The 21,845-nt window shown below is 40.7% G+C and overlaps 1 protein-coding gene across 1 annotated transcript in view; it reads left to right on the top strand.

Moving 5' to 3' along the window:
- mmp17a (matrix metallopeptidase 17a) overlaps positions 1-21,845 on the top strand; it is a 144,917-nt gene that overhangs the window by 103,861 nt on the left and 19,211 nt on the right. The window contains exons 4-6 of the mRNA XM_049604670.1: positions 5,057-5,343; positions 16,712-16,888; positions 18,025-18,127. Of these exons, the coding sequence (XP_049460627.1) occupies positions 5,057-5,343; positions 16,712-16,888; positions 18,025-18,127 (567 nt within the window). The remainder of the gene's footprint in view (positions 1-5,056; positions 5,344-16,711; positions 16,889-18,024; positions 18,128-21,845) is intronic.

Genomic DNA, 21,845 nt, shown 5'->3' on the forward strand with positions numbered 1-21,845 from the left:
CGCAACGGGGATATTCCACTTGGTTAATTTCCTTTAGTCTCTTAATGTTAATACAGTCAGTTCCCCGGGGCTCCTCAGTTCATCTGAGATGCAGGGCAGGAAAGCTCTGACCTTGGCCAACCTACCTACAATTACATACACACACTCAGCAGCTGACATAATGGATGCACATACATAGTCTCACGGTGACAAAACAATGCACTCTGCCTCTCCATCTTTCTCTCTCATCGACATTCTCCCAAACACACACACAAACACACACACACGCACACACACACACACACACAATCGCCCACCCTCGTCCGTCTGAATTAGGACTAATAAGCAGGTGAATTGTCTGTGGAGGTTGAGCCATTTGCAGTGACCTTGGCTAACTGTGGTTTGCAGCGAGGGTCAGGCACACAGGCAGTATGAGTAAGTGGACTGTGTGGGCACATTTTGTGTACAAATCAACGCAAGAAGAATAAAAAATCATACTCACCGCACACCACAGGTCTCCCCGCAGAATTGGTGGTCTGATTAGATGTTGAAGTGACGAGCTGCATATATTTCCATCTTAATGATGCAAAACTCCTTTTCAAGCTACTACTACCTTATTGCCTCGAGCTAAAGTTGCTAATACCGCCCATGTGTTTTGTGACATGTTGACATAGACATATTTGCTAATTAATACATTAATTAGCTGCACTAATGAACTCATTCGCTTCGCTGGGTGTGTTAAAGACATCGTGGTAACAGCAGAACAACAGGCAGCTCAAGTGTTGACTGCAGTGAGGAGCAGGAGGAAATATCTGCTAATGCAGGCTGAAACTTTGGAGAAGAGAAAAAGCTGATTATACCCATTTCTGTTTTTATACATACAAAAAAATGTTCATATAACTACTCTTCAAAGCTTTCTGATATGCAAAAGTAGTCATCATTGGAAAAGAGAGAACCCAATGGACTATGGAGTGTTACTAATACCCCTTTTCCACCAAAATTAGTGGGTGTACATGTTTTTTAAACAGGAAAACCAACTGAAAATAGGTAATAGACTTATTTCCCATTTCCAGTACACTAGAGCCATGCACACAGCTCTGCAGCAGACGAGTTGTCACGTTCGATGTCATGGACAGGCCAGAAAACAGGTTCACAAACAGTAGAAAGCAGCATGGAGGCCAGTGAAAATGTTATGGTGGTTACTTCTTTTTATATATCTCTTACGAATTCAGTCTCTTTCAAACTCAGACTAATTTGGGTCTATGTTGGAGCGCTGCTTGGATGGAGACAGATGGTATTTTGATGGCTCGCTATTGCTTCTCACCAGTAAAGGGGCTAAAAAAACCACGTTCACCTGGATGTTGTATTTTCATCACTGCTGATTGGATCCAGAGCCGATGAATACCCGTGACTCATTTGGCCTGGGTGTGAATGCAACTGTAACCTTTCCCATTACATACAAAAGCCAGATATTAGCAGGTGTAAGAGTGGTTTTTGTGCAGTGAGAAAGGTCTAAAGCGCTCCATACAGCCGACTCTCAGTGGGTCAGGTTCATCTGTGCTAGTGACTCCTTTCACATCAGCACTGACCTGAATTCTTTGAAGCTTTGATCACTGACATTGGAATGAATTCAGTATTCAAATGCTCAGTTTGTATGTTTATACATATCTCTCTCCCTGTCTCTAGATAGATAGATAGATAGATAGATAGATAGATAGATAGTAGATAGATTACCACAACATCTAAATAGCCCATAAATCAGTCATTCTCAACTAGGGGACATTTAAACTTAGTGACAGTTTGTCACTCTGACTCACTTATATCTAACGTCAGTCACCAACACACCAGCACCTCCGAAACTGGGACAGTTTGACCACACATGACAGGAAGGTCAAACCTCTGGAAAAATTTCGAATTTGTGAAGATGGCCTCCAAAAATCAAGTGCCAGATCTGCCACAGAAAACTGGCATATCATAAATCTACAATGAGCTCTGCAAGTCACCTGAAACTCTAAGTTAAGCCGTAGTCGTCTTGCAAAGTTTTCTTTGTCCTAGCTATCATGGCTAATGTGACTACAACCTGCATGCTAACAAAGTGGCTAATTGTCACATCATTAGGCGCAGCAACTTAAACTGATGTTTCAAAAATGTCCAAGTCATTTTGAAGCTTTGAATAATCATGGATATTTCTCGCTCCACTTCCATTGCCCAAAACTAGGTATTCAGAACAGCTATTTTTCACATACAAGTAGTGTGTATTGATTATAGCTGCCTTATACCCATTACATTATCTTACTATATAATGACGAAAACTCTGTCTGTGGGTGTGTCTGTCTGTGTCTCTGTTTTCAAGTTTTTCTCCTCACTGACTTGGTCAATCCATGTGAAATTTGGCACAGTGGTAGAGGGTCATGGGAGGATGCGAATGAAGCAATATTACATCAAGGGGGGTGCTATAGCAACCGATAGAAATTGCAAACTTTGAATGGGCATATCTCATGCCCCGTATGTCATAGAGACATGAAACTTTGCACAGAAATGCCTCTCCTCATGACGAACAAATTTGCCTCAAGAACCCATAACTTCCTGTTATATAGATTTTCCGCCATTTTGAATTTTTTGAAAAACACTTCAAATCGATCACTTCCTAGGAAGTTTGACCGATCTGTATGAAACTCGGCTAGCCACACCTTTCCCACTTTTAAGTCAATACAACATATAAACACTTTAACTGTCTGCCTTTCAACGTGCTACCTCAACTACTAATGTACAGTTTTAGTCCACTCACTATCCCACTATTGGCAATGGTACTACTGTACTTTCAATAAAGCAATCATACTATCAAATTCACAAAACCTCTGTCTGAATACATTGCTCTTCTTAATGGGTTCAGTTGACTATTTAATTTGCAATTTCCTATGACCTGTATCCCAAACACACACCATGTGAAACTGTACGTGGGCAACTGTGCACTCAATGGGTATGGACTAGTATCTGTAATTAAAGAAAACTGCATTAGTGTGGTAGGTATAGTCGTCTCTGAGGTAGAGATTGTTTTAACACAGAAAAAGGAGGAGGACAAAGAAGCTCAGTGTTACAACACTTAGAGCGTTCAGACCTCTTAAAGAAGATCAGTCATAGGCTGTACACACATATATCATATGGCTTCACAAGGTGAAATATGGGAATAAAGAAGGGATTAAAAACATAAAACAAGACAGAACTTGCTGACTTGTGTGAGTGCGCCTTGAGAAGTGATTTAAAAGATTAAAGAGATCTCACTGGTGTGAGCTCCTCTGGCAGGTGTTCAGAAGTTTGACAGTAAAGGTCCGGTCACCCTCCGCTGCAAGCGGGGTCATTGAAACAGCTGCTGCTCCGACTCATGTGGGGATGAAAGGTCTGAAATGTTGCTGGTGGCGAAAGTTCTTTTGACTCAGTAAAAATCCTTTTTGATATATTTTGCTACAAGAAAACATCGGCAGGTCATCTCAATAAAGGATTTAAGATGACAAATCTCTGAAGAGGTCTAAATACAGCTCACTACATTGCTGAATCTGTTTTCTTAATTGTCTTATTGGTAGAGCTTCAAGTCGCATTGAGCATTTTTTCCATGAATTCTGATTAAGTTCAGCTGCAGGTAACTGCTGGCCTGAAACATACAGCAGGTGTTTGTCAGAAGTAGGCAGGCTTGTCCACTTAATGGGGCATGTTGACCAAAATGGTTAAGTCAGGTCAGCAGCTGTTAATTGTGATATGTCAGAATGGAATGACCCCTGTGTGTCAAACATGCAACACTTGACTGTCTACCTTAAGAACATCCTGTAAAGCTACTGAGGATGCTGGGGTCCCATTGTGTCATTACCTGTGTTGTCATCTGCATAACTATGAAAGACCAGAATAATCTCCAGCAGCAGAAATTTAAAGGTCCTGTGTGCAGAATTTTTGTAGGGAAATATATTGGCAGAAATGTAATATAGTGTAATACATGTGTTTTCATTGGTGTATAATCCCCTGAAAATAAGAATAGTTGTGTTTGTGTTACCTTAGAAAGAGTTATTTATGTAAGGTTTACAAGTTAAGTTAATTTGTGTTTTAGTAATTTATAAAAAAAAAAAAAATTTAAAATTATTAATGACATGTGTGTACTCCCAACAAAAGTAACCCAACTGCCACACATCAAACCTTAACGATAAATTTACATCTACATAGGGAGCGTCCGCCATGTTGCATTGGCATGTTTCTACAGTAGCCCAGAATGGATCAATCAAACACTGGCTCTAGATGAAGCCATTCTTGTATAGATTTTGTTCTATGGCAACAAAATCAGTTTTTATGGTGATGCAGTGGAAAGTCCAGAGAGGTCTGTTGTGGATGATGAGTTGATATTTGGTCTAATAGCTAATGTTCTAAACTGTGTATCTATCTATGCTCATGTATGAAATTAATGAGGAAGTATATGGCTTTAGTATGCTGTATGAGGCGTTTTTTATTTCAGAACACAAGAGGAAGTCACCCTTAGAAGCAACACTTTGTTCTGGTTAAAAGCTGCATTGGTGAGCCTGTGTCAGTGTAATAATCAACTACGCCAAAGCTACACTTACAGTCAGGAGGAAAGAGTCACCTTTGTTGGCAGCAAAAAACAGACAATTGTTTAAACGCTTTCCCTTTTTAAACAGCACTCCAAAGTGCACCGAAGTCTGCAAAGTAACAAGTTTTTTGATAGCTTGGCAAGAAAAGGCAGTTTAAAGATCGAGTGTAAGAATTCAGGATGTTTCTCTTCATTTATTCATTTAAATGTTTCAAGTAAAGGTTGGACAATCTATCTGAAAGGGGTTATGATAGGCAGAATACTTTAAACGCTGAACAAAGTATGCACAGAGAACGTTTTTGTGAATTTTGCTCAGGTGTAAAATGGTTTCTATTCAGAAAGGTGAATTTGCTGAAAACTGCTACAGGGCTTTCTGGGGTAGTAAACACAACACGCCTGAGAGTGAAAATCTGGCACCTTATAATCCCCATGTCCTATTTCTTTCTACTTTTATGTAACACATCTGTTTTTTTCCCTTTCTTCTCTCAGAGTGAGGACCTTCCCTAAGGATTCAGCCTTACTGGGCAGGGACACTGTTCGGGCCCTGATGTACTACGCCCTGAAGGTCTGGAGCGACATCGCGCCTCTGAACTTCCACGAGGTGGCCGGCAGTGATGCAGACATTCAAATCGACTTCACTAAGGCCGACCACAATGATGGATACCCCTTTGATGGGCCAGGGGGCACCGTGGCACACGCGTTTTTCCCTGGTGAGAGGTTCACAGCTGGGGATACACACTTTGATGATGACGAGGCCTGGACCTTCAGATCACCAGGTGAGGAGCTTTGCTTAGGCGCCAGGTGTTGTGCGCATGTGTTTGAATAGGCATGTGTTATATTAATTAGTAAAGACAGTGCGTGTCTGAATCAGAAGAAGGGGGAGAAGATGGAAGTATGATGGAGAATGGGTATGGAGTGATATTCTAGGAAACATCTCATCAAAGCATTTCATAGAGACTTCCACAGCACTGTAAAATGAGGAGAGACAGTCAGTGTCTCGTAAACTCAAAGAAAATGAAAAAGAGCCTGAAAACTGTTTTGAACTTCCGTGCTCACCAAGACTTCTATATCCAAAACTAGAACGCTGACTGCATTTTGGAGCCAAGCTGTGCGTCTACCCCTTTGTTCATGCTCCAGATTCTATAATTAATATTTAATTTGTTAGAACTATGAATATAACATACAATGGCTTCAGACACAGGACTCAGAGTAGTGACTAAAGCAGTGGTGGTTGTTATCACAAGCTTATTAGGAGGCATTACAGGCGTCCTTTCATTTTCCCCAACCGCCATAAACAAACAATCTACTCTAATACGCCTCTGACACCCATGAATTCTTGTTTTTAGCAATTAAAAAAAAGAAATTGAAGTTGACTGATATTGATCCCACTTGATTGCTGAATAAGGCCATGGGGTTTTCAGAAGAATTGAGTGTGTTGTTTAGAATTTCTTAACAAAAGATTGGATAAAAAAAGAGACAAATGCACCCCATTATTAGTGATCAAAGTATTTCTACCTGACAGCAAAATGTTGCCTTCGATTTATGGCAATAAAAAGCTGAAAGGAATATCTATCAGACCTCTAAGTAGCACTATAATCTGTGTTGTCAACTAACAGCTGCTCCAATGACAATTAATTAAAGACTGATTTGGACACAATAGCCCCTTTCACATGCACTGGAAACCTGTAATTATCTCAATATTACCCAGAGGAGCTGTATGTGAGCATGCAAATGTCGGAATCAGTTGGACCGGACATTAAATGGACTTCACTCTGCCAGCTCCCCAGTACAAAGTCTGTTTAATGTCCGGTTGAGCCCATGTGTGAATAGAGCAGGTCCAGCGAGTGGGCGTGTTGATGGTTTCTATCAAACTAGAATAAAACAAACATACAAGGGTAAAGAAGAGGGGTCATTTACACAAAGACAGCGAGGGCAACGACTAAAGGGAGAGAAAGCCGATGCCGAAATCATCAGACAAATTCAATGAATGGCAAGAGATTCTGTTGTTTAAGACCAAATTAAGAACCGGTACCTTGACTGCAGTGTAATTTGCGTCATTTCCTCTCTTGCACGCTGTTCCTAGACACCACCCCACTCCTAAACCAAATGAATAATTTCCTTTAGAACGTGTCTGACACGGCTGATCCCCCATTGTGTGCTACATACGTGAAAGTTAGCCAGCTGCTGACTGAAGCTTCATTATTGGTGTACAGATGTATGAGTGGTATCAATCTTTCCATCTTACTCTTCACAAGAAAGCTAATAAAGGTATTTCAAATTCTTCCTTTATATAAAGAATGTGATTACACCTTCCAACACTGTTGAGGTTGTCATTAAGGGGGTGTTTCACACCAGGGACTTCGGCTTGTATCCAAGTACACTAGACCCCAAAGTCCAGTTCATTTGATTAGAGTGAACACTGGGTACCTTACCAGGGCACGGTATGCAGATCCGTGCCCAAGTCCACTTTCAAAGCTTGAGTACCATACATACGAACTCTGGTATGGTATGCATCAGGGTTGAACACCAACGGGACTACAAGATGTTTTGAACTTAATTTAAAGCAACACTTACCTTTCTGGAAATGTTATGCTTTTCTTTGTTTAAGTTAAAATGCTATTAATAAGCTGATGGCACACTAAAATGTAAGTGAATTCCACCAGAGATAAAAACTCATAATTGTACCATTCTCATATGGTTCTAAGAAAACTCCGACCAATCATTGCAATGATTGGCCGAGTGTCCTGTCTGTCTTCCCCACGTGGAGGCCTCCGACCGACTGACTTTCAAAACTTGGGGTTGCGTTTGACTGTGCAGGACAGATAACATTATGTTTAGTTTGCTTCTAATGGCTAACGTTAGCCTACTTCAGCGTGGGCTCTGAAACATTAACCTTATCTTCCTTGTGTGTTTCCACTTACTAGTAACGTTAACGCTACTATCTAACGTTAGCACTGTAACCTTATTCTAAAACTCAGTCATCACTGACTCCGGTTGAGTTTTGAAACTCCGGGGTTGCTCCTCCTCCCGCCAGGACCAGAGCTTTATCTTGTTGCTCCGGCATTTCCCACTGCTGACAATCCCTGGGACAGCAGTGTCTATCTGTGCCGCCCTTTTCTACATTGTTGCACAACAAAATTATGACATAGATGATGATGCAAGTGTACTGGAAAGCTGAGCGGCAGGGGAGTGGAGAAGGGGGCAGCTGTACTCGGGCATAGAACAAATCAATTGTACCTAATATGAAAATGCCCTTTATAATGACCCATGCAAATTGGGCACTTATTTCTTACATTTTCAACAAAAATTATACTCATGCGTGCAATAACATGATGGTCACTTGGTTTTAGACAGATAGGACACAATTCTTCATGGCACACAGTCCTCTCATGATTGTGACCAAAACCTAAGGCTGAAAAATAAGATCCTCAGGGGTGTTACAGGCTCACTTTGTTGTCCTCATCCCCAGAGATGGAGCTTAAAGTTTGTTGCGAGGGTGTGGATGACACTGACTGCACCAGCTGGTGAGTCTATGATGCAGGCAGGACCCGTGTTCATTTCAATTCTTTTGCTTTTGCCCTGGTAAAGCTGTGAACCATATGTTACAGCTGCTCAATCTGCTCCAATTAGACCTCACAGCAGGCCGCAGCAGTGGCAGGACATGATGGCATGATGCTGTCGTAGTTTACAGAATCATCTGCATAGATTTGGCTAATGGGAGCAGGGCAGTGGCGCGGGCAGGGGTCAGAGGTGGGTTCTTGTCTTGACCCCAATCTATTTCTCTCTTCAGAATCTTTTCAACATGATGGCGAGCGATGATTTGAACAGGAGTAAAACAAAGAAAATTCTCTGTGTGAAGCATTACGTTTCCAGTCACAAATTGCCAGATGGAAGCCACAGTGTTAAAAACTCAGCCTTCACTGTGAGCGAGAGTGAAAACATGCCGGCTGCGAATCATCTTACCTTGTTAGATGTTTCTGCTTTCAAGGTTACTTCTTTTACTCACTGCAATGAAGGGCGAAATGTACATCAAATAAAACACATCAGACTTTTTCATTTGTAAATCAGGCATCTGCCTCTTCCTCTCCGGCTGCTCTCTGTAAAGGCACTTAAGCCCTGTGTTTCTTTTGGCCAATCGATGCCAATAAAAACAACCCTGCACTGTACACTGCTGCCTTGGATTTTGTTAGAATCTTTTAGAACAGAAGTAGGATTTATGTGATTTTAGATATAGATAGTAGACTACTGACAACATTATTTGCACGCTATAAAAAACAAGATATTGATCCCCTCCTTGAAAGTTTTGCCTGTGCCCTTGTGATCTTTGCTATAGTCTTACTTTGAGACCAAATGCCTTTAGCGATTTGGGACTTCACTCTAGGCCAAGGCCCTTGCTAATTATACAATTTCAAATCTTAAATGCACTAGAAATGATAATAGCAACCCAATTAACTCCAAAGCAGTGTGGTATTCAAATGTTTCAGCCTGACATTTAGGTCATTACACAGCACTAAGAATGCACTCACAGTGATAAATGACCTACTGCATGCAGCACCTATGATGCTGACTCTGAGTTGTAGCTCTACTCAGTCTGGGTGCAGCCTGTGATTCTATCATAGTAAACTTCTTTACTTCTTCGTCTTTTTCTGTCTATCAAACCTGCATTAACTGTTTTTTTTTTTGTCCAGTTGGGGGCAGTGCAGAACAAAGCTATAAGCACAGTTCTGACCGATTAATACTGTCAATAAATCAGTAAAAAAAAATACATTAAATATAATATACGCTATGGGGGGAGATGATAAGACAGCAAAATCTGCTGCTGCCCAGGCTGAAGTCGTACAATGCCACTAAGCGACGCCATGAAGCTGCTCCTGGTTGTCAAGTGTCCCTCAACAAGCTAATAACCCAGAGGCAGACATGGACACCTTTATCAGAGCGGTCAGGTCAATGTCTGCCCAGTTAGCACAAGCTAACACAGCAGCAGTGGCTAACATCTGACACAAGCTGTTAAACAGTCTCAACAAAAACACCCCGACATGGAAATGGCTCCACTCTGTCTTTAAACCCGATACATAACATTAGCCATGTGATGCCATTATTTAGCCCACTTCTTTCAATTAAATTCTCCAACAAGATAGTGTTAAACTTGTCAGCGGGCTGTTTGATGCTGAGCAGCTTGCATACAGTGGACAATTAGAGCCTTTTCGTGGAAAACAGATGCAGGCTGCAGCTGAGTAAAATACTGATGAGAGTATCGAAAATGACACAAAACAGTGAAGTTGTGGCCCTTTAAACCAAAACAATAATACATTTTATTGATAGGCGCCTTTCACGACACTCAAGGTCACCTTACATGCAAAGATAGAGAAAATAACAGATTTTTAAAAGTCAATGAGAAAATGGTAATAACATCACAACCAATAAATACTCAGCAAAACAAGTTCCAGAGGCAGGAAACAGAGCAGCTGAAGGCTCTACACCCCATGGTGGTCAGGTGGGCTGGCGGGACAGTGAGGTGGATGGAAGAGGAAGACCTGAGAGTGTGGGTGGAGGTGTAAATGTGCAAGAGTTTAGAGAGGTATAGAGGAGCGAGTAAGAACTTTAAGTCAATGCGGTATTTAAGCGGCAGAGTCCTGGACCAGAACTGAAGTTTGTGGATACCTGAGAGGCGGGCCAAAAAGGAGCAAGTTACAGTAATCAATACAAGATGTAAACAGGGTGCAAGAATAGCAGTACTGTGCAGTGAGAGGGATGGGCGAAGGTGGTTAATAGTAGCCGAGAGGAAGTAAGTAGATGATACAACGAAGGGGACCCAAGACAGAACCTTGAGGAACACCAGTAGTACCTGGAAATGGCTGGGATTTGAAAGTTTTGAGCTGGATAAATTGAATACAGTCAAATAGATTGGATTCAAAGCAGTCAAGGAGTGTGCCAGTTATTCCAATAGAGGCCCACCTGTTGAGGAGAATGTTGTGAGAAATGGTGTCAAGGGCTGCACTCAGATCAAGTAGGATGAGAATGGTTAAGAGTCCGGAGTCAGCTGCCATACGGAAGTCATTTGTGATTTTAACCAACGCTGTGGTAATGCACCAAGGCATGCAGGAATGCCCTCAACAAATGTAGGGATTGCATATAAGTGTTAGCTAGTGAACCTGGATACAAGTAATATAGGATTTAAAATGTTTACAACAATGGCTTTGCAAATGATTTATGGGGAACAGAATGTATTCAACACTTTTATTGGACCTTAGGGATACACTGAGTAGGTTTTTTGAGAAATATAACTTTTCTTTGTTCACAAAAAACCCACAGTTTGCTTTTAATATTAGAATGTTGATTATAGCAGATTTAAAGATGATTTAGCATGCTAGAACTGTAATTTTATACTGAGACAGTTTTGGTGAATTCTCGAAGAGAAGTTTATTGATACTGAAAAATCCAAAGAAATATTAATTTGTCTTCACTCTATGTGTTGGCTTTAGTTTTCCTCTTAATGAGACCATACTGTACCTTACAGGCGTGTTCCCAGAGTCTGTCGCCCAGAAAAAGCAACAGGTTGCATCCTTTATTGTTCCTCAGCGTTTACTCATTGGTGGTTTGGAGCCAGATGCGCCCGCATGTTGATTGTCGCTCATTGTTGCAAACTGAAAATGTATTAATTAAATTTGGACCATTGATGTGACAGTCCCACATCTCCTGTTTTGTATAGCAGCCATCCAGTCTGTTCAGTAGCTTAAAGGGTCGTTTTTCTAGAGCTGCCAACTTGCCTAATTTAACACACTAAATATTCACAAAAGGAGTTGATGCAGACTTCCATTCCTCTCAATTAATTTTTGACATGACATAATAGCTCTTTGTATTTCGCTTTGCCTTAGGCAGGCCAAAATCACAGAGAGTGAAGTGTCTCCAAACACATACAAACTAGCTGAAAAGGGAAAGTTACATTTAATAAGAGAGTCTGACCAATACATTGGCATGGGGGATATTATCAGCCAAGTATCTGTCTTTTTTCCCAGTGGATAAGTAACAAAAAATTGCAGTACACGGACGCCAAAGATATGATTGAGGTAATTTAGAAACATTGCAGCAATTACATGGCTTCTCCCCCAGAGAGCACTAAGAAGTTTATTTTTCAACCATAAAATGTCCCACTCAGTACATATTTTAGTCAACATTCTCTAATTCCCAAATAGAAGATACCACAACTCCACAGCATGAATAAGAGTTCAAGAATCTGACTTTAATTTTAGTTTCACTTCTCGGCGCCTAGATGGAGATCAATAAACTTTGATAAATATTTCAAATTGCTTGAGGTCTAATTTTCATTTCTCTAGGTACCTTTTTCATATATTTCCAAGGATCCAAGTCTATTTCTCCTCAGAAATATTAATACTACGATCAGCTTCCTATTTGAGTTTTAACGAGTGAAGGTTAGGGTCTGAGCTGCACTGGAGCATGGAATAAAATTGCTGTAATCTCCAATAATCTAGTGGCTAATGGCATCCTTACTGTAAGGGTAGAAAAGGTAGAAAAGGAAATATGTGGGTCAACTGTTGCTGCAGATATCACCAGAATTGATTTTCAGGGCGCTCACAAATTTACTGTAGTCTTGCAAAAAACAAAAAAAGATCAGCCACCACAGGATTTCTTCTGCTTGAACAATTCTTGTGTAAATATTGAGACCCCTTAATGTTTATCCTCGGCCAGTGGCAATATGTTGTCTCAGGTTTAATGAATTCTAAAATATTCAGTGCACAGTACCTGACTTTGCCGCTACTGTTTTTGCATGCAACTTTACTCATATTTAATGTCCAGTATGTAGGATTTAGGGGGATATATATTGGCAGAAATTGAACACAATATAATAAGTGTGTTTTCTTTTGTGTATAATCACTTAAAAATTAGAATCGTCATGTTTTTGTTACATTAGAATAATTTGGATTTTTGCATTTTCATGTCAGCCATTGTAGTAAACAGCCACTCAATGAGGAGTACCATCAGAAAATCACTAACTTTTAACGTGAAACTGCTTTATTTAGTGTCTTTACCGGTTTAAATCAGGGAAACCATTTGAGAGAGACCTGCATAGATAATCCAGCTTCCAGTAAAAGCCTCCTTATCTTTCATACGTTCATTCCCTCCTGAAATTTTATTGGGGTATACAGTATATGACGGTATTAGTGTGCGACACTAGTCGTTCAGTTAGTTGGTCAACTATTCCAACAATCATTAACTCTGGTTTGGTTGAAATAAATCGTTAATTCACAGAGTTAGATGTAAATATATGTTTTTTCCCCCCTTATCTCTCTATGTGCTGTTTCTGGCCGGCTGTTTGCAGTCCTGTAACTCTATCCCCACCACTCTGAGTCACAGTGTCTGTCAGCTCAACTACCTGTTCTACTAGTAGAGACCAGAGACTGACCTCTGGTGGCACGTGCTGTGCACTGCATACAATTGGTTTAATAGAAAGAGGAACGCCTGTATTTTTGATGGCATCGAGAATCATACTGTGGGGATTTTCAGATACCCTGGTACACCATCATATGGTGATACCAGCCAAGCTTATTGGGCACACGTCAGTGATGAGCCAAACAGCATCAGAAAAATACGTGAAACTGCTTTATTCAGTATTTTTACCTGTTTTAATCACTTTATTCACTCTGGATGTTTTGGAGAGGAAGAGACCCCTGTGGATAATTCAGCTCCTGGTAAAAACCTCCTGAACAATGAACACTGAAGGAATCCTGGAAGAAGTTCAGCTAGGTGCAATCTGTAATCCTCACTTCCAGATACAACTTAATCCTACACACTGCTCCTTTCGGTATGTTTTACCATTTAAATGATAAAATCCAACATATTTTGTGACAAGTGATATAAATTGCAATGGGGGTTGCTGAAGTTGTTGTATCGTCATCCACTCTCAATTTCCCCTACATGCTCATGGACAATTTAAGTAAATGGCTGTTTCCTCCTATCACTTTGAACGTGTTTTTGCCTGCTTTAAACATGGTTAAAAAAAAAGCTATTGCATATCTCAAATGTCCTGATAGAAATATTGATTCTGGCGTCTTTATAGCATAAGGTAATACAAGGTCACGAAACTACAAGGATTCACATCAAATGAAAAAGATAGCCTTCGGCTAGTTGTGCTCCTGCTTCTTTCCATCTACCGTATTCTACACCGTCCTTATTAAACTTTTAGTTAAATGCTGCAGGCTGTGTTTGTAGCATTCTGGGTACATCATGCTAAATCCAAGGTAGAGGTACCCTTGAATATATTGTATTTACTGTGTGTCAAAGTAATGAGATTTTTTAATACAATATCTTGTGATGCTCTGAAAACACTTCAGTTTGTGGGATTTGTGTTACTGATCTTGCAGTAATATCATTTTTGCTTCTGTCTGTTTACTCTGAATGTCACTTTCTCTCCCTCTCCGGCTCTCTGTCTTTCTGCCACGGATGTCTAACTCAATGAGTCCCGTTCATCCACCCAAATCTCTCCACTCTGACTTTGTCCGCGGGCATAAGGTTTTTTTTTTGCCTGTCAACCTCAGATGGACTGTAAATACGATGACATGGTACCTACTTTGTTCTGAATCCCTGTTCTCTCCCCCTCAATCCCTCCTTTTATCCACCTTTCCTCTCTGCGCCATGTGCTCCTGTAGATTAGAGTTGGCATTTGGCTTCGGAATATCCCAGGTGTTGTAAGCACAGGTGCGTGTCTCCAATTGTCCTTTGTCTTTTGACAGAGCACAGCACTGAGATGTTCCCGAGCCGAGGCCAACATGAGGTTAACAGAATGCAGACTTCAGCCTAGCCACCAAGGAACTCTAAGCTAGCTTGGCTCGACACGCTAGCACTCACATTTTTGCAAATCTAACTCTCTAAATCCCAGGTTTTGTCTTGCTTAACAGCGCCAGACAAGGAGTTTTTGGAGGCTTTGCCTTTTCTTTTTTAGTTGAACATCGAGGGAAATGTGCTTTAATAGCCTGCAGCCTCTTTAGGTGTCTTTCCGCACTCAGGTTTTGATTGGCAGCCCAGGGGCTAAGGCAGTATTACCATAGTTATCTCACTACACCACATGCCTAACAGCACTCACAGCCACCAGAGCTGTCTGTCACGCCTCTTAACTTGCAACCTATAGAGTTCACTCATAAAGGGGATAAACATGCAAACAGGGGTTGTATTGGTTCTACAAAAGACACAAACTTCGAGCAGCAAGGGGATCTCTGTAAAAGCTGAAACTGAGATAGAGGCGGTTAAAGTAAAAGCAATTGATGATTTATGAAAGGCACTAATACTGTCTCATGTTTTGTGTAAACCTTTATTATCATGTCTAATTGTGTCCGCTTTAACAATATTTGCACGTCTTGCTTCTCTCTGTTGTTTCCTCTCTCTGAACCAAAAGGGTGCTGATTAATTTTTGAAACGTCGAGAGCGAGGAAAGAGGAGCTGTGTCTAAGATTTTGAGTGTGCAATTTTCTTGTAAGTAATTTACTACTACGCTGGACAGGAACGATTGTGGGGAAGAAAAATGTGCTGTGTGCAGCATTCTGTAGCTGCTTCTTTGATTGAATTGACTGCTCACCTAAATAACTCCAGTTTAAAGGATGAGGAGAACAAATTCAAATTGGACGGTGTGTGTCTTCCTGTTTTATTCCTGTTCCAAGTTCCAATATGCATCATTACAAATGCAAGTACATCAAGTAATTATTACTTTTTAGAACAAAATTGACTAATGTCACTTACCAGAGCCATACCATTTAAGTATGTGCAGCTAAACAGGAAAACACATAGAAAACAATACAAACAATGATAAAATTTCAGTCAGGAACGCTCTCTCGTCATAGATTTAAACATTTATTGCAACAAATGGAAATACAGTTATGCTTGGCGCTGATGGCTCCACTCTAAAGATACTCCCTGGATCGGACATGCAGCATGCTAAACGATCACAGGGAGCACAATGGGTGCACAAGAGTGGCCCCAAAGCAAGACATAAAACACCTTTTTAACCTTTAAGCCATGTTAGGACTCTGAATTTAGAAGGTGGAGGCCAGGGTGGAGAAGGCAAAGCTTTGCCAGCAGCAGTGGTTCGTAGCAGCATTGGTGTAAATGGACTGCTGTGATGTAAGAATGGGCTGTGATTGGTGTTTGACTGACTAGAAGCAATGATCCAATCAGCTGGCTGTCGAGCCCAGTCTCACTCAGAAGTCCTCAATGTCCAGCGCTTGGGTTGTGACATGCAGCGCCAGAAACCAACAAAAAAGGCGTCCTTTAATGTTGGCATGATTCATGGCCGGTTGCCGTTGTAGGCGCCAGGCGGCAACAGGGGGAAACACAGTGGGATAAGGATGATGGTTAAGGCGACAAAAGTCCAAGTGAGGCAGGCAGGAGGGGTTGTGGATGGGTCCAACAAACACCAACTTTCACCCGAGAGAGTGGTGTTCATCCTGTAAGATTATAAAGCTAAACCCTGTTCTTTTTTCCTAAACCTAACCACGTGTTGTACCAACGTAGTGCGCTCATTTTGAAAGACGCTGTATATAAATGTTAAAGTTTCTGTGAAAACGGAAGTGTATTTTGAAAAAGGACAATGCATGTAACAGGCAGAACTTGACATGGTGTCCCAGTACGTCAAAAACCAACACACCCAGGGTACCTTGCACGTCGTATGTGGACGTGGAGAGCCCATGACCAAACGTCAGTATGTGACGATGAACTAACCCAAAGCTTCATATTCTGTTTGTGTAAATAATCTTGTTCAGTTTACAATATATATGTATATATATATATATATATATATATGTACATATATACATATATTTATTTACGTTTATGTTTGTTAATAATTCCTGTTTATTTAACTATATATTTGTTAATACTATTGTTTAAATTTCTTATATTTTCACGTACCTTTCCTCTCTTGCAAGGAGCACCTGTAACATAAATAATTTCCCCTCAGGGATCAATAAAGTATTTCTGATTCTGATTCTGATAAAGATTGCACACCCCCCCCCCCTTTTTTTTTTTACATGTTAGAAATGGTCCCATTCATGATCCGTTTTTAGCATGTGGAGTCCTACACATTGATATAAAATGTGTAAAAACATATTGCCTGATCTCTCTCTCTGTCTCCTTCAGACTCTCATGGGATGGATCTGTTTGCGGTTGCAGTCCATGAGTTCGGTCACGCCATCGGCCTGGTCCACACTTCGGCCATAGAGTCCATCATGAGACCGTACTACCAGGGTCCCGTAGGAGACCCTCTGAAATATGACCTCCCCTATGAAGACAAGGTCCGCGTTTGGCAGCTCTATGGTAGGAGAGAACATTCATCCACTGCTCCATGTGTGTGTGTGTGTGTGTGTGTGTGTGTGTGTGTGTGTGGGAGGGACAGAGAGAGAAAGAGCAATTGCTCCGTAGAGCAAGGTTATTGATTAATGAAAACACAGATTGAGTTAATTGGACCTCTTTATGGCACATGACCTTATCACACTATTGACTGATATAGAGAGTAGCAGTGTGCGGGGGAGAGACTAATGATCACGAAGACGAGAATGAAGTGCAGGAAAGAACGCTGAAGGCCAGGACTTTGAAGGAGGGAGTTGAATTAAATTAAGAAAAAGCGCAAAGATGCTAAGACAGAACTAAGAGTAAGCATTTCATGCTATATATTTAATGTTATATTGTGGTGCCATGAAACTAAACGAGGAGGACGTGATCCAAAAAATCAAGATCAGCGGGATGTCAATCGGCTGTTATAATGGCAAAAAAACACCCTGCACAAGTTCGCAGAGCACAGTCTCAATTAAAGGAATACTTCACCCCCCAAATGACCATTTGTATATCAGTTACTCAACCTGGGTTACATTGAATTCATTAAGTACACTTTGTTTTTCTCACATGCCTCTGTGGTGAACAAAGAATCCAAAAATGGAGAAAAGTTTTGATGAACTGAAATTATAAGGGTCCATGTGTAACAACAGCAAAACTATATCAAATCCATTTACAAACAGTAAAATCCAAGTCTCATATACAGTCGTATGCTCAGTACTTCCCAAACACTTTTGCCTATATGCTCAGGCATAGACAATGCAGAAGTGTTTTAAATTTTAGTGAAAGTGCATGTGTTTGGGAAGTACTGAGCATACGACTGGATAAATGAGACTTGGATTATACTGCACAGGTTGTGTGGGACTTTGTAAACACATGTTTTGATATACCTTTACCGATGTTAAACATGGCCCCCATTTGTTCCAATACATTAACAATTTTCTCAGCTTTTGGATTGTTTGTTCGCAGTGTAGATATGCAAGCAAAACAAAGTTTTCTTCCTGAATTGATTGCAACAAGGTGAGTAATTGATACACAGGTGGTCATTTGGGGGGAAGTGCTCCTCTAATTGCCTTGTCTTTCGAGTGTTCATTTGTTCTTTAATTACACATCCTCTCTAGGTGTCAGAGACTCGGTGTCCCATACAAATCGACCAGGCGACCCTGCCCAGACGGCTGAACCTCCCGTCCTGCTGGATCTTCCTGAAAACAGATCCACCCTCTTGTAAGTAGAAGATGTATTGTCCTTTTAGTGCAACACAAACAGCTCGACTGTTCTGGTTAGCAAACGTCTATTAAAGACAGAGATAGTATAACAGTCAAAATGGATATGTACATATGGATATTTGACAGAGTGGTGATTAAGAACAATCCCCACAGGGTTCATCCTCTGTGGACCATTAAAATTGGCAGCTATGGACCATGAAAAAATATGTAATTTTTGAAATGCTGAGCCTGAAACTTTTACACGTTTATCTTAGCATTACATTCATTCACCTACTCTTTGTTCTCAATTTAGGGACTATATGTTGTGGGTTCCAGAGTGCAATTTTTTTGGAAACGCATTACGCTTCCAGTCATTAGCCATGTGCGAGAAAGTCGACCATCACAACAACAATGGTGGATTCCCGAGCTCTGCTTGTGCTGCTCACTCTGTTGAATTAATCAACGCTTCCCCATCATAGTATAGATTTTCTGTAGCAACTCCACCTCGTCGTCCGTCTAGACAAACGCTTGTGCAGTTGGGCATTTTGTTTGTTTATACATTGCCGCTCTGAAGAAGGAAGAGTAAGCGTCACACCGCCAACTACTGGCCTGGCATGTATACTGCAGCGTTTTTGGTCATTTTCGCGGATCTGTGTGCACGGCGATTGTTATAAAAACGTCGTCTAAACGCGGAAAAGCGAAAATGAGACACAATTCTGTTTCCAGTGGATCGTTTTTGTGTAAACATGGCCTAAGTATGATATTGTAACTGACTCTAAGGGCATCACTGTAGGTTTTGAGCATGAAAGGTGTGACAATAATAATAAAAACCTTTATTTATACAGCACCTTTCAAATCACAGTTAGTAGTGCTGTACAATAAAACTAAACACATTTTAAACACAAGGAGAATAAAACAAATAACATGTCATAAAACATCATCTAGTAAGAGATAAAATAAGGAAGACCTAAACTAAAATCAAGAAAATAAATGGGAAAATCAACAAGATAACGATAAAATAGACAGACAGCTCAGATAAAGTCAGGATTTGTTGTCCCATAGGAAGTATGTTTTTAGGAGAGACTTACAAAGCCAGTGACTGAGACAGCCTCATATCCTTGGGCAGGTCATTCCAGTGCCTCGGGGCCCTGACTGCAAAAGCTCTGTCCCTTAGTGTTCAGCCTGGACTCTGGAACAAGCAGAAGACCTCTGCCCGAGGATCTCAAACTACTCAGAGGTTCATTAGGGTCTGAAAAGTCATCTGGAGCCATGAAGAGCCTTAAAAGTAAAGTAAAAAAAAAAACAGACAGCACTTACCAATAAGTACAGTACTTTTAATATAGTGGATTGCACAGCAGCAGTCAAACGGATGCGTTTCAGCTCATAGCCATCCCCAGCGTTAAATGGTTTGTGGACGTGTCTCCCTTTTAACAGAAACCAACTGGTTCAGGTTAACATTAAAAAAGATACAAATATAGACCATCCATAAATGCAAACCTCAGTGATGCATCGAATAGTATAAATATAATAGAACTACAAAAGCACTCAGAGAGTGCAGACCTCCGCCAAGTAGGTGATATTCCCTCCCCTCTGCATCAGATTTTGCAGCCTGCATCACATTTAGGTTATTTGCATCACTATCATTATTAGGTTATATATGCCTTCACCATGGAGACACTGTGGTGTATTCATTTCATTTTTATTTTGTACCAACACAGAATATAATGTTTTTTTTGTATTTTTCACTTTCTTTTTTTCCAACACAGAACATTAATTTCGACTATAGAATTACAATATTTAGCAAGTAGAACGAGACGTGCTTTCCAGTCACCAGATGGTGCTATTTTCACCGTCTTTAGAAATTGGAATTGCTGCTGAGGCTGTCAGACGATAGACTTTATTTATTATTTTATCCACTTTGCTTCAACCGATCACCACCAAAATTTCATCATCTGTTCCTTCTCCCATTATCCACCTTTCCTGAAAATTCCGTCAAAATCCGTTCATAACTTTTTGAGTAATTTTGCAGACAAACAAACAGACAAACAGACCAACCCCGGCGAAAACATAACCTCCTTGGTGGAGAAAATCTTAAAGCACAAGCTTTAAGATTTTCTATTTTCCACTATATTAAAAGTATTAGTGAGTGCTGTTGGGTTTTTCTACTTTGCTGTGATTTTATGGACCGGCACCCAATTAAACAAACAAACAGGGAGCCAGTATAAAGAGGCTAAAATTGGTGTGATGTGGTCGACGAGTTAATCATACATTTATTGATCATGTTTGGCAAACAATCCAATATGGAAGCTAGAAATATGGGGAAAAAAACAGTCAAATTGTATGATTAACTTTTTGGACTGGAATAATATAGCCTATGTTTTTCCCTCACTTATTATGATGTCAAATTATTTAATTCTATTGAACACAAATCTGATTTTCTGACTATGTCATCATCACATCTGCAGTATTTGTATATTTAACTGCACATTTCAATGTCAGAACAAATCACTTAGGACCATTAAAATCAATATAAAATTTAATCACAATGTGTTCCATAGTCGTAAAGTTATGTCACTGTGGACCACAGACTTGGACAGACCCACCCTCAATGTGCAGCGATGCAGCACGTCAGTCAGACGACTCAGCACATCAACTCTAAGTGAATTTTGAGTGATGACCTGGATTCAGTTCAAGAGTCTCTTGTCTGCTATTTCAAATGGTTCTGCACATCAAGAGCCGGAGCATCAAACTACAGTATCTGTCCTCCCCACCAGGAAATGTCTTATTAGTATGGCCTCTATTTTGCTGAGACCGTGGCTCTGTATATTGTAACACTTTACATCAGATAGCAGGGCCACAAGGGCTTATCCATACATTTGAACACTGAACAACACCTTTCGTAAACTTGCCATAGCTCTAACCTTTAGATTTTGATACATTAATTATTATCAGGCATAAACAGAGGCCAGTTGCTTTATCAGAGAATTAACTGTTCTCTGATCGCCTCTTAAATTAATAGGATCAAGCGAGGGCAGCTTGCTTAGGGAGCGATCAAGCTGTGTTTCAAACTACACTGACAACAACACCCAGTGCTTCCTGACCTCTGTGCATTCACTCACACTCATACAAATACTATGATGCAGTTTTTAACTAAACAGGCTCAGTGGTGTCGGCCTTCCGCTGCCCTCATTACTCATTTTTTCACCACCTCCATCTGGCCATGATGCGTGGAAAAGCTGGATTATGCTTGACGTGGGTCACAAACGCTGACCACTAGGCAGCGGTGTCGTGTTAATAGAGCTCTGAATGGGGATCTTTGTTGATAATGCGAGGGCTGGCGGGCTCCCACTCACAGTGGCAGCCCTGTGGTGCTAATGGCTTCGTCATTGGCAGGCCGGCCACGTCAGTGCTTTAAATCACTTATTAGCCCAGGGGATAAATGCACTGGAGGACCTCAGCATGTCAGCGTGATAGCATTTCACCTAATGTTTAGCCTATTTAATAGAAGGAAAAACATGCACATGCATGCACATATTCACACTGACTCAGTAGGTGGGTGCAATTACCACTGTTGTTTTTTTGTATGCAAATGTCTTTGACTGATTTGGGCTTTTTTTTGAGTGCATGCCTTAAAATGAGGCTGTTATATGAAAAAAAAATAGGTATGTATGTATATAACCTCAAACACTCAATGTTCAGAATATGAAATTGAATTTAATACATTCATGGGCAGAGTG

This window comes from Epinephelus fuscoguttatus, linkage group LG18, assembly GCF_011397635.1.
Source record: "Epinephelus fuscoguttatus linkage group LG18, E.fuscoguttatus.final_Chr_v1".
NCBI classification, from domain to species: domain Eukaryota; kingdom Metazoa; phylum Chordata; class Actinopteri; order Perciformes; family Serranidae; genus Epinephelus; species Epinephelus fuscoguttatus.